The following is a 15,406-nucleotide window of genomic DNA, read 5'->3' as shown; positions in this document are numbered from 1 at the left end:
GGTAGAAGTAACTACAGGTAATTGTACATATTCATGAAATAACTCATTATCATGACATACATTATATGTTATTGTCTTTTCTTTTACCTCTCTCTCTCTCTTTCTCTCATCAGTTCAAATTAGCAAACACATTGATGAGGCTGGCTTTCTCTCTGAATACATGGATGGAATGTGGAGGTGATAACACACTCTTGCCTGCTGAAGCCTACGATGAATCTAAGAAACACATTGAATCCTCAATCCAGATGTTCAAAGAGGTAACAATTCATCGTGTCGGTGCAAGAAGGTCCTTAACACCACATTTTTGTGCATCACATGCACGCAAAAATGCCCTTAGCATCAAGCTTAAGGACATTGCATAAGGGAGTACCTGCTCCAATGTGGTGCGCAAAAATGTTTTCTAAGGGCTTTCTTGCTCCGATATAACAAATTCTGCCCTACCATGGCAAAAGGAAACAAGTATCAAATATGTAATTCCGTATGATATGGTACATGTATTAATGCTGGTTTTCAAATTGATCCCGGTGCCGTAGCGGGACGGCGAGACCGCTATAAACCCTCTGTATCTTCATTAATACTGTAAACGCTGTTTTTTGGCGGGATTAATTTTTCGCGCTTGGCGGCTTCAAAACATTTTCGCGGGTTCTTAAATTCGCGCAGCACACTCCATAAATCAAAAAGTCACTTCCTTCTTCCCCATTTGTGAATGGTTTTAATTAACATTTTAGCGATGAAATTGTTTTTTCCGATCATAATTCTAGCTCTAAAGCGGCATAATTCAGCATTGTTTTGATCCAATCATGAGCTTTTGTGACATTTAGTGCAACTTTTCTTTGCGGAGCGGACATCGGGGAAGGCAAAACAGAGGCGCTGCTGGCCTGGTATGGACGGCCAAGCACCGGGTAAGGACCGGGGGATTATGGTTATTCAAAGTGCATGGGATCAATCAACAAACCTGGGAGATCGCACAACAAACCTGGGAGACCCAGGTCGAAATTCCTATAGGCTGAGTTTTCTATAGGACCCATAGACACCTATAAGCCTACGGGGTTCTATATGGAAATGGTATATAGGAAACCCATTGACTTCTATGATGTCTATAGGAAAAATGATACAAAAGGACGTAAGGAAGTCTATATGGGACTGATAGAAAATCCCATAGATCTTTATAGTACCAATAGGAAATGCTATGGGTGCCTATAGGACCACTATAAATGCTATGCCTATGGGTGTCTATTGGCCCAATAGAAAATGCTATGGGTGTCTGTAGGACCAATAGAAAATGCTATGGGTGTCTATTGGCCCAATAGAAAATGCTATGGGTGTCTGTAGTACCAATAGAAAATGCTATGGGTGTCTATTGGCCCAATAGAAAATGCTATGGGTGTCTGTAGGACCAATAGAAAATGCTATGGGTGTCTATAGGACCAATAGAAAATGCTATGGGTGTCTGTAGGACCAATAGAAAATGCTATGGGTGTCTGTAGGACCAATAGAAAATGCTATGGGTGTCTATAGGACCAATAGAAAATGCTATGGGTGTCTGTAGGACCAATAGAAAATGCTATGGGTGTCTATTGGCCCAATAGAAAATGCTATGGGTGTCTATAGGACCAATAGAAAATGCTATGGGTGTCTATAGGACCAATAGGAAATGATATGGGCGTCTATAATAGATAGGACCAATTGAAAATGCTATGGGTGTCTACAGGATGAATAGAAAATGCTATGGGTGTCTATAGGACCAATAGAAAATGCTATGGGTGTCTGTAGGACCAATAGAAAATGCTATGGGTGTCTATAGGACCAATACGAAATGATGTGTGTGTCATTATAGGACCAAGGGAAATCATATTGGTATCTATATGGGACAAATATCTGGGGAGGGAACGGGCTCTATGGGGTAGATGCATGTAGTTCATATCGTAACTGACTTCATGAAGCGTCTGAAGAGGCGGAAATCAATGAAAACTGAATAAAAAATGTTTAGATATCTAGAATTTCTCATAATTCAACTCTATCACTGTGTTTCCTAGATTCAGTACTATAATGGTATGTTGGTTCAGTCACATACTTTTAAATAGCCTTAATGCATTTTTATCAGAAATATATGTGAACGTTCATGAAAGTGATAACGATATGCCTGCAGCTAATGGTACTGATCAGCATTAAGAATATCCTTGTTGCAAACACCTTTTCTGGAAAAGATAGTCAATGGTAATTTGGAAATATTCAAATGAAATAATTCAATGTCTGAAAGTCTCTAGAGCTCATTTCATGGGTGATTTTATTCACTGAATCACAAATCAGCAATGCAATGCTAACAAAGATTTCCAATTTGTAAAATATATCATGTTTTCCCAGGTTGCCTTCATAAAGTGAAAATCACATGAAGCTGCAAGCACAAAAAGTTAGCAATATAATTCAAACATTTTAAATATAGTAGGAAAGTCTTTACCACTTGGAAGTTTAGCAAATGATAAGAAGTTTGACAAATCAATAAATCCTTACATACAGTGTAAGTATTAACGTTCCATTTTTAAGTTTATGTCCATGTTGATTAATGTAGGCATTATGCATTAAGTAAGTTAAAAAAAAATAAAATATAAAGCGACGTTTCAATATTACGAATTCAAATAGGTCAGTAATTATTGCATATATCATTTGAATGTGGTGCATTTCAATGCAGCGTATTTTTATCTTCTTTATATAGCATAATGTAGGTTATATCAAACAAGGTTTTTTGATTGGTCAGATTTGCTCTTGCGATTCTTTACACCATTTCCAGGGTATGAAGTTTTATCGCACACGACATAGTACAATATATGCTAGGTATAGAAAAGATAAAAATTAAGTATTGGCATACAGTACACTTCAATTGGCAGTAACAGTAAGCTTTGATCACAAGAACAGTGCCAAACATAGTACTTATGATAATTTCAGAACATCAGCATCCATACAATACATAAAGAATTGTTGTGCACTATACCAAGCATCAGCATACATGCACATTATTGGTGAAATTGATATAGAACATTTGAGAATTTGTCAAGCTATACAACCACATTGAAATGAATATACTAACTTCAATATGGTTGTATAGCTTTACAAATTTTCAAGTGTTTTGTATGAATTTCACCAATAATGTAGGCTGATGCTTGGTATATAGTGCACATGAATTCCATTTCATGAAATACATTATAATATACAAAAATATTTTTAAAAAATCACCTTTTCATCCCTACTCCTAATACAATGTAAATGATGTGCTCTTCATCATGATGAATGCACAAAAAATGTAGTTAAACAAAAATATTTTTACTTTTAGCACACATAAAACTTTGGTATATGAGCTGAAAGAAATTTGCCCAAAACACGTTTTTTTAGAATACAGGAGTCAAGTTTTTTGGTAAGTTTGTCCGATTGATTTAAGAACTTCGACTGAAATACAGACCATGATATTCATACTCAATAAGATTAAAAAATAAACTAAAAAACTAAAACTAAACACAAAATACATACGGAATAATAGTTTAGTTTGAGGCATTGAATTGGGATAATTAAAATACAGATCTTTTACAAATAAATAAATGAGTTCACGTAAGCAAATCATTTTATAATTAGCAGAGCCTTCTTATCAGAAGAAGTATAGGTTTTTAATGTATATATCATAACTTGGTACCATTTTCAGTAATTTGTTTACATATCTACTGCTTTAAAATATATGTCTACTCTAACGATAAGTATGTTTTGGTGAAGAAAAAAATATAACAAAGAAATTAAAATACAGGTGTGGGTTTGATTAAAGCTTGTCAAAGAATAAAGAGTTACCAACTGTATGATTTCTTAAAAAGGTAAAGTTACGGCATTAAATGCGAGCACCTTCGCAATGTATCATGTTATGTAAATTCTACTCATTCCAGTTTTTGTGAGGAATGATGATGAATACAAATACTTTTCTTACAGAAGGTAGAAATTGATGTGTCTGATGATAAATTCACATCCCCGTCCACAACCTACATATATAATAAATTTCCAATTATTGAGAAAATGAAAATATTGGTAATTTATATCCACCAAAAATAATGAAGGAGCTGCCCATCTGTCACAAAATGAAAATTAAAATTACTGTTTTTTTCTTTGACATATTTCTCATCTAACCTTCTTCAATATGTTTCTCTGATTTTCACAAATATATGATATCAAAACAAACTTCTGATAACTTTGCTTACGCATGTCCCACTTTTTGGAATAGCCTTCCTGAAAACATAAAAACCTGCAGCTCTGTTGATTCTGTTAAATGTCAGCTAAAAACCTTTCTATTTTCTTCTTAACTTTCTAATAGCGCCTTGAGCACTCTCGAGAGTACGAAAACAGGACTCCACTTTACATTTCAAACATTTACGATATTATTAGAGTCCTGGTCAGCAATAACAACTAATTTCAACACCTATTTCAATAGAATTATTATGCAAATTGTTCATCAAACACTGCGTATGTGGCAGACTTCCAGCATAAAGTGATAGTGTCACACCTTCAAACGCTGCGTATGTGGCAGACTTCCAGCACAAAGTGATAGTGTCACACCTTCAAACACTGCGTATGTGGCAGACTTCCAGCACAAAGTGATAGTGTCACACCTTCAAACGCTGCGTATGTGGCAGACTTCCAGCACAAAGTGATAGTGTCACACCTTCAAACGCTGCGTATGTGGCAGACTTCCAGCACAAAGTGATAGTGTCACACCTTCAAACGCTGCGTATGTGGCAGACTTCCAGCACAAAGTGATAGTGTCACACCTTCAAACGCTGCGTATGTGGCAGACTTCCAGCACAAAGTGATAGTGTCACACCCTCAAACGCTGTGTATGTGGCAGACTTCCAGCACAAAGTGAAAAAAATACAACAAAGAAATTAAAATACAGTTGTGGGTTTGATTAAAGCTTGTCAACGAAAAAAGAGTTACCAACTGTGTTCTTAAAAATGTATAGTTACGGCATTAAATGCGAACACCTTCACAATGTATCATGTAAATTCTACTAATTCCAGTTTTTTTTAGGCAAGATGATGAATACAAATACTTTTCTTACAGGAGGTAGAAATTGATGTGTCTGATGATGGCACTTTACAAGTTACATTATTATTATTATTATTATTATTATTATAACAGTTAAGTGACCATTTGGCTGATAATATAAAAATGGGTTCTAATATGTCATGTCAATTAAATGAACAGGGTGTTAGATGGGTGGGGGTATTTCAAGTTAGAGGGGGAAAAAGAATATTACTGATCTTCAGCAACCGTCGGAGCCAATTTTTTCGGTTTCAGGTCTTGAATTTTTTCCCTTAGGTACCTTGAGAATTCCTTCATTTCTTTGTGTTTTTCTGCAGGTTGAAGGGGCTGCTTCCCCAGATGATATTCGAAGAAATCTAAAATATAGGATTCATAGAAACAAACAAACAAAAAATAAGAAATACAAATAAATAAAATTCAGAGATGCAAAAAAGAAGATATTATAAAAGGAAGCACACCATAAAAATTTTAATTTTCATTGAAAAGTACATTTACATTATATTACTATTTGAGCTACAAGCCTACAAGCATGTAATTAAGAAATGGCAATTTGAAGTGGATGAAGGTACGCTATGACATACATGCTACATTACTGATAGACAATTACAAAAGTTGATTTTGCTACGTGTACAAGAAGTACAGGCGATATAAGCTCTTAATCATATGTACCAAAACCTAAACTATAATTTGAAAAATTTGTCTAGGCATTCCTGTTGTAAGTATCGAGATAAAATAATGCATTGTACGTGTATGTTACTATAAGACTACCTTTCAGAGCCTTGACCTTTGCAGGTTCTAGAGCTGGAAGAGGCTGCCTTTCCTTGAACCGATTGCTTGCCTTTCCAGTGACTGATCGATTCCTCAAAGTCTCTGTCCCCCATATGGCGACGGCCATGTTCTTGACGACTAAAGAATTGCGAGTCTCACTAGCAATTGTATCGAACTTTTCCTTCGGGATTTTTATTCCTTCCCCCAAGGAAACCTGAAAGGGGGATATATGTATTAAAATAGATTATGCATGTCAATTTACATTGCACATCTTAATATACATGTATTAAAGGGGTACTCCAGACTAAAAAAAAACCCTCTCATGAATATCCGTAAGAAATTGGATGATAATTTCATATCCCAACTTTCTTTTAATCCTTATATATTATGTTAATACGAAATCAGAATTATCCTAAGATGTGAACATTCCTTGTAGCAGAATAGATATTCTAATACATTGTACTTATTTCATATTCTTTTTTAATTCTTGAGGGACAAACATTAAATTCATGTTCATTTAATTTCATATGATGAAATAAAAAGTTATTAGTGGAGATAAGACATTATAATCAGCCTTTGCATTGAATATTCATGAGGACGTATTCAAAACTGCTTAATGAATTAAATAAAAACATTAACATGTACCACTTTGTTATGATTTTCATACAATTTTCAGTCTTTTGTTTCCCCGACTTTGCTATCATCCATGGAAATTATTATTTTCAATCAAGAATACTTGGTAAAACATTGCCAAGTAATTGCTGAGGGAATTTCCATTATCAGGTCAGCCTAGGTTGTGTAGTCATGCAGAGCATTTATTTGTAACCTGGAAAACATGCAAGGTGACAATCTTAACAATAATTCATAAATAAAAAAGGGGGTCCAAATCACAGAAGCAATTTATAATATCAACATGAGCTGATTAGTTTGATTTGTCAAATGGTTATGAGGTTATCAGACAGCATAGTTGGATCTAGTAGACAAATTTAAATATTATTAATCTAAATTGTTCAGAAAAAAAAAATAATCATAAGATAGTAGTGAGGGTAAATCAAAAAAATCTCAATATTATTTTCAAATTATGATTTTGAACCCCCCCCCAATGTAATCGATTATGATGTGAAGAATTCAGAGAGTAAGCTTATTGGCCTACCTGTCCGTCTTGAGCCATATATTTGACTTCTGAATCTTTCCTAGCTGGATCATCTGCAGCTGAAATGCCTGGGGTCTGGCCCGTCTGGGAAGTTCTTCCAGTCGTAGCTGTGCTTATTCCAGTCACTGATATTAACAAAATAAGAACAAACAAAAATCAATTGAAGAGAAAAACTATAGTGACCCGAAATAAAAGAACCAAAACAAAATCGATTGAAGATAAAGCTAAGACTAGTGACCCGAATTGACTGGACATGGAGCTTAGACAATGAAAAATCTTAATTTGAAACATTTGTTTTCTCCAATAATATGACCAATTATGTATCTTCAGCACTCATGAAGGGTCTATGAATATGTTTTTTTTAATGAGCATTGAAATTTTATAGCATTTTTCCTGCTTTAATTATGGCCTGCATTGTGGACAATATTAATATAATATGAACATGAGTATAGTTACCTGTATTAAACTTGTCCAAGACCTCAACTTGGAGCCTCCTGTTTAATTCAGATAGACGGGCCACCTCTTCCTCGAGGGATTCGTTTTTTTCAGTCAGTTTTTTTAGTTTTGAAGACTGAATCTTACAGTTTGCACAGGAAGAATTGGAAGAATTGGAAGGGATGACAGGAGTGGTGGTCGTTGTGTTCGTCTTTTTTACTACAGCCGTTTTTGTAGTCTTACTTGTACTCATACTTGAGGCAAATGACGAGGAGTTGCTCCTCTCGTTAATCTTTTTAGCCATGATATTTTTCAAGGCAGCATCTTTACTTTTCTTTGCTGTGATAGTCTTTTCTTTCTGTATGCAAAGAAAATGAATAAAAGTATAGACCCTCATAAATATCACTGTATTCAGGTATAGAACTTTTTAGTAACTTCCCTCAATTCAAATACTTTCCCACTCTTAAAATTACTTCTTTTCAGCAGTAATAAGATATATCCTTTGAGGTTTCAGAATAGAGCCTCAGGAAATTACTTTCCTTTGTTTAAGCCTTCAAGTTAATCCTATCAAAAGGAGCAGCAACAACAATACTCTGCTAATAGCATATTTTGTGTCCGGATTATCTTCTCCTGGTTGTGGTCAACATCCAAAGCAAGCACAAACTTAAGACCTTTCTCTATTCAAAATCACTGCCTTTCTGTGTTGATCCCTATCTTCTTCAAGTAAGACATCCTCTAAATATATATATATAATTCTATGTGTATATTTTCCAATTTATTAAGAATAGCATGACGTTTACTTGAACAGCATGAATAAAACTATTAATTTTATGTACATCCCTAATCCTTCATGGCTTAACAGATGTAATTCAATTATATAACATGAATATCAATTTCAAGTTGAACAAAATTTATGAAACAAGTAAACTGAACGATAAATTAATTATACTGATGCATGATGTATGCTGCAGCAATTGAAAACAGATAAAGGAAAGAGACAAAACATATATATAACTTTACATTAAGATGTTGTTCTTCCTCCAGCTTCCTCTTCTGTTGAGATGGACCTGGACAGTCATCATCCTCTGACTCTGTCATAGATTCGATACTAGAATCGATTACTTTTGGAATTTTAAGTCTAGGCCCATTTGCGATCCTTTCAGTCAACTCTTCTTCAGTTTCTGAAATGAATTTATGATGTCATTCTAGAATTTAAAATGCCACATTATAGTTGACCTAGTAGTAGTAAAACAAATCAAATTTTAGTCCAATATAGGGGACTAGTCTTGTAACTTGTTAATCATAATTTAACTCTTTAACGTACATGTATAACCCTCTCCTCAAGAAAAATTAAGTAGGTCTAGATCTAGTGCAAAATAATTGTTTTAATGGATTTGGTATAAAAGCGACAAATATTAAACGAGCTAGCAATATTACATTAAATAAATTGCAAATTATTAGACAGCAACTTCAGAGTATCAACGACACTAACATTATCATGAAAAAACAGTGATTGTAGTCAATGTAGTTAGCTAGCTTATAACTCACTATATCAATCTATATCCCGATCTATATTGATATTTTTTCAATATTTTATTTTCAGTTCAATAAGCCATCTCAACTTTCTCAAGTAGTCTCATTTGAATTTTTAAACTTTAACAGTTGGATCGGACATTATAAATTTAGCTCACCTCCGAGCAGCAGTATTTGTGCTTTGTAGTAGCGTGGTCTGTTTTCATCGTCGTCGATTTCCATTTTTTCGTCATCACCACTGCCAGTGTCATTTTCCTTCTTTTTACTCCATAAAACCCAGTAGCAACGGGAGGGCTCATGAGTTGCTTGGTCAAACTTGCTTATGTCCTTCACGTTAACAATCGCCGTCTCTTGGTCATCCCGATAACGAACGTAGGCAAAGTTGAATGTAACCATCTTGGCAAGGATCACGATATTTTTGACAAATGCAAATATAGTTAAAGTTTAGCGAAACTTTAGCGGTCGCGTATAGATGATAAGTAAAGGCAAAAGAAAAACAAAATCACTGCAAAAGTTACCAACTCTAATAGAGTATAGACCAACTCTGAACACGATCGATATGGCGTTTAACACTTTGAGTGAAACCAACTGAAAAGTGAATGGGTGAGATTCGATTGTGCATGATTGGTTCAGGGTTACATAACAAAGCCGGCCGCCGAACGGTTGGAAAATTATACATGTACACCCGTCCGTTGCTGCGCTTGCAAAAAAGCCCGCGCTAGCTTATTTAGTAGCTCCATGCTGCATCAGCAAAATATGCATCAGCAGATGGATGCGGTACACATGACGGTGGATTGAATCGAGGTATTGCCGGTTTGGTATAATTGAGATTCATTTTATGATTTAATATAATGTAAATAAAACAAATAAATTGACTTTTTAGGAAAAAAATATTGTGGCTATATTTTTTATATCAATAATTATACATTTGTAGAAAAGTGTAGGCCTAAACGTGAGGGGAGCCGTGTGAAACATTGTCTATGCCAGAAATTATTTCGCGCGCGAAAAAAAGGTACAGAGCATAGTTATATAATGCATGATACAGAGCTAAGCTAGCGCGCCGCACGTGCTCTCCCTACAAACAATCCAGAGGGGGGAGAGAGAGAGAGAGGAGACAGGTGTACTGATTGATAACATTCGCCTTTCGGTATTAATATTGTCGTTAGCATATCTTCCGCACTGGTCAGCCTATCCCGGAATGGAATGTAAACAATCTAAGAAGAGGTTCAAGTTATACCTCGAACCAAATAGCACTGCTGCTGTTCCAACCATGACTTTGTGGAGAAAGAAAAGAGCTAACAAATCAACCCCTTCCGACCTCACTTGCGGCAGCAGCCAACATGCAAACTCTGAGGATGAAGAAGTCTCCGTGGAGCAGCAAGAGCGCCTTAGGTCTCCCGCTAGAAATGGCGAATTTACTTCCACTTCCAGTGAAGAGTTGATTAACATGGACAACCGTATATCGGGCAGGAGCAAAACGAGACATGTGAGGAGGAAAAGATCAAGACCAAGGACGATTATTTGTACTTCAAGTTCAGAATCGGTAAGTAAAGTCTTTCTCCCACGTTAAACCCTAAATATTAGTCTATGTAGACTCTAGTAGTAGATCTACAGGCACATTATTTTAGCCATATAGTTTTTTCCTAAGACGTATTCGGTATGATTGGGGGGGGGGGGGGGGGGGGGTCGGGTGTCCGGACACTTTATATTTTTGAAGCCTTCTTTTTTGTTGATTACCCTAAAAATATTAATTTGATAGCTGTAATCATCTTCTATTTTGTTCTCTATAATATTTCCTACAATTTGTACTAAAAATTGATGAAACTTCGACTGTAAATTTTTTCAAATGACTTCCTAAAAATTGATCGTCCGGACACACAACAATTGGGTATACTATAATGCAAATCTTTAGAATTTAATGACTTTACTATTCAATTTTTATCAAATTTTCAGCACTTTGCTCTGTGAATTGTACTATATTTATTGAGAAATAAATATCTCCAGTCTAGCTGGACCATCCCTTTCGTGTTTGGTTTAACACATTTTTCTCAAACCTTCAATATATATATATTTTATTTTTCTTATATTTTTACCACAAACTTTTCTTCAGGGTGAACTTCCCCTTTAGGCCTAGCCTAATAGGAAAAACTTTAATATTAACAAAATGAATTCTGATGTAGATTTGAATGAAATTTGTATGAGCATCAATTGAAAGCTAAATTATTATCCTTTAATAATTTTTTCCTTAGTTTTATTTGTTACCTAGGATGCTATTATGGCCAGTGGTTCAGCCACTTGGGTGTGTGTGTGTGTGCACATGCCCCCTCCCTCCACTCTCTATTTAGTCTATGTCCTATTTCAAATGAAATATTTTTGGTTAATAATGCAGATGCATCTTTGTCTTCTTGTTACTTTTGTACAGGATGACTGCCAAAACACAGAAGCGTCTGTTGCCGATTCTGATTTGTTGTCTTCTATGGCAGAAATGATTGCTTCTGACGTTGACTATCCAGGTTTGTGAAATAAAACTTCATAATTCATAATTCTCAAAGAAGGGAAACCATGTAGGCCTGCATTGATGTTTTCCAGACATCCGACATGACCAAGGAGGAGCTTCAATTTTTCTAAGCCACTCCTAAATTTGCCTGATTTTGGGGCCAATTTTCCCCCATTTATTTGCAGAAGCCTTCTTTGTATTTATGATTTATCCCCACAACGAATAAATTTGTCGTACTCCTACAGAAGGCCATTCTAGATTTCCAGGAAAGAAAGTGGCACATTGTTTTGCAATTTACATTTGTTTTTTTATTTCAAGCATTAAATCTTATTTTATTGGTGAAGTTACATGTTTGCATAGTAAAAAATAAACAATAATTTCATTATGATTGGACCCCATTCAGTGTTACAGTTTCCTTCATTTTCCCTTTTGTAATAGAGACAAGGATTGAAAGCTGATTGCATATTTATTCAAATCCAAGATGAAAATGAAAATGGATGTGTACATGTATTTCAATATCAGTGTCATCTAGCAAGACCAGCATTAATGAAATATTTCTATGAATATGTTCATGTTAAATCTTTTTCAATTTCAGATGTTTGTGGAGAAGATAAAAGTGTGATAAGCACTCTAAATGGAGAGAACAGACATGATAACTTAGTTGCTATAGATGACATACAAGATGAAGGTGATGCTGGTGATTTGAATGGCTCTGTAACTTCCATTTCACAAGATATTGACCATCAAGATGTATTCAGTGACTTTCTAGATGATAGAAATTTTGACGTTGAGGATACAGTTGACGACATTTATCCTGATAGATCAGCATCTCTTAATAACAGTGATGATGAAACTGACATTGAGGAATGGTGGGATGCAGAAGAGGAAGTTGATATGGGAATTAATCAAGGTAGCAGTGACGAGAACAGCGATAGTAACAATAATGATGAATCCATCATGATTGATGATACTTTGAATGACTCTCTGTTTGAAGGGTCAAAAGTTTCAAAGGCAGAAGCATTGATACTTATATTGTCGTTTGTTATGAAACATTGCCTGTCGGCGTTGGCAGTAGGTGATCTACTGGAACTAATGAACATTCTCATAGGCAAGCATGTATTCAAATCAGTCAAGTCTATAATGAAACTTATTTTTTGTAACAATGTAATACAACTCCGTTTCCACTTTTATTGTTTATACTGCTATGCATTTGTGCGCTCATATTCAGGTGTATCAGATGATAATTTATCATGTCCACACTGTAACAAGGCCTGTATCGTGTCTGACCTTAGTAAAGGAAACTTTTTTGTGACAGCAAATCTATGCTCCCAAGTAAAATCCCTCTTTCAGCGAAGAGATATAAATCCACATTTATTTTATCGTGATAGTAGATCTAAGATGAAAAGGGACAATACCGAAGATATCTACGATGGGAGTGTTTATAAAACTATGATGGAAGATGGGCAACCCCTCAGCAATAAACATAATTTCTCATATTGTTTTAACTCAGATGGGTTGCCAGTATTCAAATCCTCTAAGTTCTCAATATGGCCAATATTCATTATGATAAATGAATTACCACCACGATTGAGATTCAAAAACTTAATCCTTGCTGGTGTTTGGTTTGGAGATAAGGAACCAAAAATGGAAATATTTCTTCAGGAGTTTGCAACCGAAGCCAACAAGCTAGCAGAAGAAGGAATCTTTTGGATGAATGAAGGATCACGTATCCACAGTAAACTTTTTGGGCTGTGTTGTTGTGCTGATGCACCAGCAAGAGCTGCAATGCAAAACACTATGAAATTTAATGGGTATTTTGGATGTGGTCTTTGCTATCACCCTGGTAAAATTGTTGACAGAGTAATTAAGTACCCATTTGATGTCTGTGATTACAATGATAGAACAGATAGCGAAGTACTTGAAGATATGACAAGGGCAATTAATGAAGGAAGAACAATAAGGGGTATCAAAGGCCCAAGTGCTTTGATAAATCTGTCCAATTTTCCAATTTGTTGGGGCTTCCCTCCGGATTTCATGCACTGTTTGTTGTTGGGTGTTGTAAGACAACTCTCAGAATTATGGTTTGCATCACCAGCTAGCAGCCCATTTTACATAGGCTCACCAAGGATGGTCTCTCTTATAGACAAAAGATTGAAGTCTATTCAACCACCAAGTAATGTTGCAAGAGCTCCAAGACCGATTTCTGTACGAAAATATTGGAAAGCTTCTGAATGGTACTCCTGGTTGCTTTTCTATGGTGTGATTTGTTTAAATGGAATCCTACCAGAAGAATTCTTACAGCATTTCATTGTTCTTGTAAAGGCTTCCTTCCTTCTTCTACAAAAGTCCATATCATTGGCAGACATAAAGCAAAGTGATGTACTTTTATTTTCATTCGTATGTCGCTTTCAATTGCTTTATGGGACAAACGCAATGACATTTAATGTACACCAATTAACTCACCTTGCCAAGAGTGTTTATTCCTGGGGTCCATTGTGGACCCATTCTTGTTTTCCATTTGAGTCGGCTAACTGGAAAATAAAACGTCAATTGCAGGGGAGTAAAGGATTCATAATGCAGGTAATGAGAAAATTTCTGACATTGCAGACTTTGCCCTTATTCATTGATCATCATTTTATTTCACCCCGGGTCAAAATTTTCACATCAAAAATGCTAAACCTAAAAAGTAACTTAAATGATTTACATGTACATGTAGATCATATCCAGCTTGTAGGCTCTGGTCGTTCTGTGCAGTGTTCGGATCCAGAAAGGGAGGCGCTTGCTGACATTGGTCATTTCCTCGATGAAAATCAGTCAGTTGTTTCATTTACCAGGCTTAAAATGAATGGCTTCCTCTTTTGTACATCTGAATACAGGACAGAGACTATGAAAAGAAATAACAGACTAGTCACATTTTCAGAGGGCAGGGTTGGTAAATTGGTAAAGATTTTGTCATCAAATGATCAATGTTTTATGATAGTGAAGTTGCTTATTTTAGAAGACGAACCACCATTTTTTGATCGTAAATCTGAATCTGAACTTGGTCATGTGAAAATCTGTACTAACTATGCCGAATCATTAACTGCTTTTCAGGCAAAAGATGCTGTTGGTAATTGTATATCAATGAATGCTGATGGGATACATTACATTGCTGAGTTTCCTAATTATGTAGCCCTTAACTGATCGATTGAATTGGGCACTTTGATAGTCATATTTTTGTCATGCCAATTAAATGTTTCTCTGCCTCACATGTGTACATTAATGCTAAAGCTGCTAAACCTGTCTGAAATTGGATTTTTAAGAGAAAGATAACTTGTGTTATATTTTCAATTTGTATTTCTTTCAAAATAGAAGCAAGAATTGAGGCTACATGTTATAATACTTAATATTGTCCTTTGAATGTTAAAATTATCTGATACACCTGAATCTAGAATTGATCTCGATGTTTGGTTGCTTAATTACATTAGGTCAAGTAGCAACGGGATTCTTCTTTTACATGTTTTACACCTTGATGAACAATGGAACTGAAATAGGCAATTAAGGTGTGCTTTGTGTCAATGTGATAGCGTCTGGTGCGCTTGTCTGCGGACATTATTTGAGCATCCAACTGAAGTATCGAGCAGGTGAAACCTTGTTTAGTTATAAGTCTTGGTACTCTTGCAACATTATTTGTGGTTGAATAGATTTCAATCTTTTTCTCTTTAAGAAAAACTATCCTTAGTGAGCCTATGTAAAACGAGATACTAACTGGTGATATAAACCATAATCATTTAAGAAATAAAATTAGATAACCATAACTGTTTTTCCACGCCTAATATGTAAGACTTGGCATGTATGAGAGTATGAGACCTATAGGAAACTTACAAGAGCTATAGAAATCAATAGGAAAATGTGATATTTCTGGACGTATATAAATCTATAGGACCAAGAGGAAAACTATAGGGTTT

General features: G+C 35.3%; 2 protein-coding genes and 1 long non-coding RNA gene across 4 annotated transcripts in view; 2 read left to right on the top strand and 1 right to left on the bottom strand.

Moving 5' to 3' along the window:
- LOC129276797 (TPR repeat-containing protein DDB_G0287407-like) overlaps positions 1 to 2,590 on the top strand; it is a 31,372-nt gene extending 28,782 nt beyond the window's left edge. The window contains exon 20 of one of the 2 annotated variants that reach the window (XM_064109129.1): positions 114 to 2,590. In XM_064109129.1, the coding sequence (XP_063965199.1) occupies positions 114 to 362 (249 nt within the window). In that variant the 3' untranslated portion in view covers positions 363 to 2,590. The remainder of the gene's footprint in view (positions 1 to 113) is intronic. The other variant, XM_064109130.1, reaches the window with a different exon arrangement.
- A 2,601-nt stretch (positions 2,591 to 5,191) lies between these two features.
- LOC129283848 (BEN domain-containing protein 5-like) lies at positions 5,192 to 8,598 on the bottom strand. The gene is made up of 5 exons (XM_054919456.2): positions 8,450 to 8,598; positions 7,451 to 7,787; positions 6,995 to 7,119; positions 5,842 to 6,055; positions 5,192 to 5,429 (listed from the first exon to the last, which is right to left on the bottom strand). The coding sequence occupies exons 1-5, from the start codon at positions 8,525 to 8,527 to the stop codon at positions 5,284 to 5,286; spliced, it is 900 nt and encodes a 299-aa protein (XP_054775431.2). The 5' UTR covers positions 8,528 to 8,598; the 3' UTR covers positions 5,192 to 5,283.
- A 1,378-nt stretch (positions 8,599 to 9,976) lies between these two features.
- On the top strand, positions 9,977 to 15,254 carry LOC135156582 (uncharacterized). The gene is made up of 3 exons (XR_010295646.1): positions 9,977 to 10,505; positions 11,385 to 11,475; positions 12,055 to 15,254. It is a non-coding gene; the product is annotated as an uncharacterized LOC135156582 (long non-coding RNA).
- Positions 15,255 to 15,406: the final 152 nt, after the last annotated feature.

The sequence above is a fragment of the Lytechinus pictus genome, chromosome 14 (assembly GCF_037042905.1).
Source record: "Lytechinus pictus isolate F3 Inbred chromosome 14, Lp3.0, whole genome shotgun sequence".
Taxonomy (NCBI): domain Eukaryota; kingdom Metazoa; phylum Echinodermata; class Echinoidea; order Temnopleuroida; family Toxopneustidae; genus Lytechinus; species Lytechinus pictus.
The sequence above is the reverse complement of the archived record's forward strand: the minus strand, read 5'-3'. Positions and strand labels throughout refer to the sequence as shown.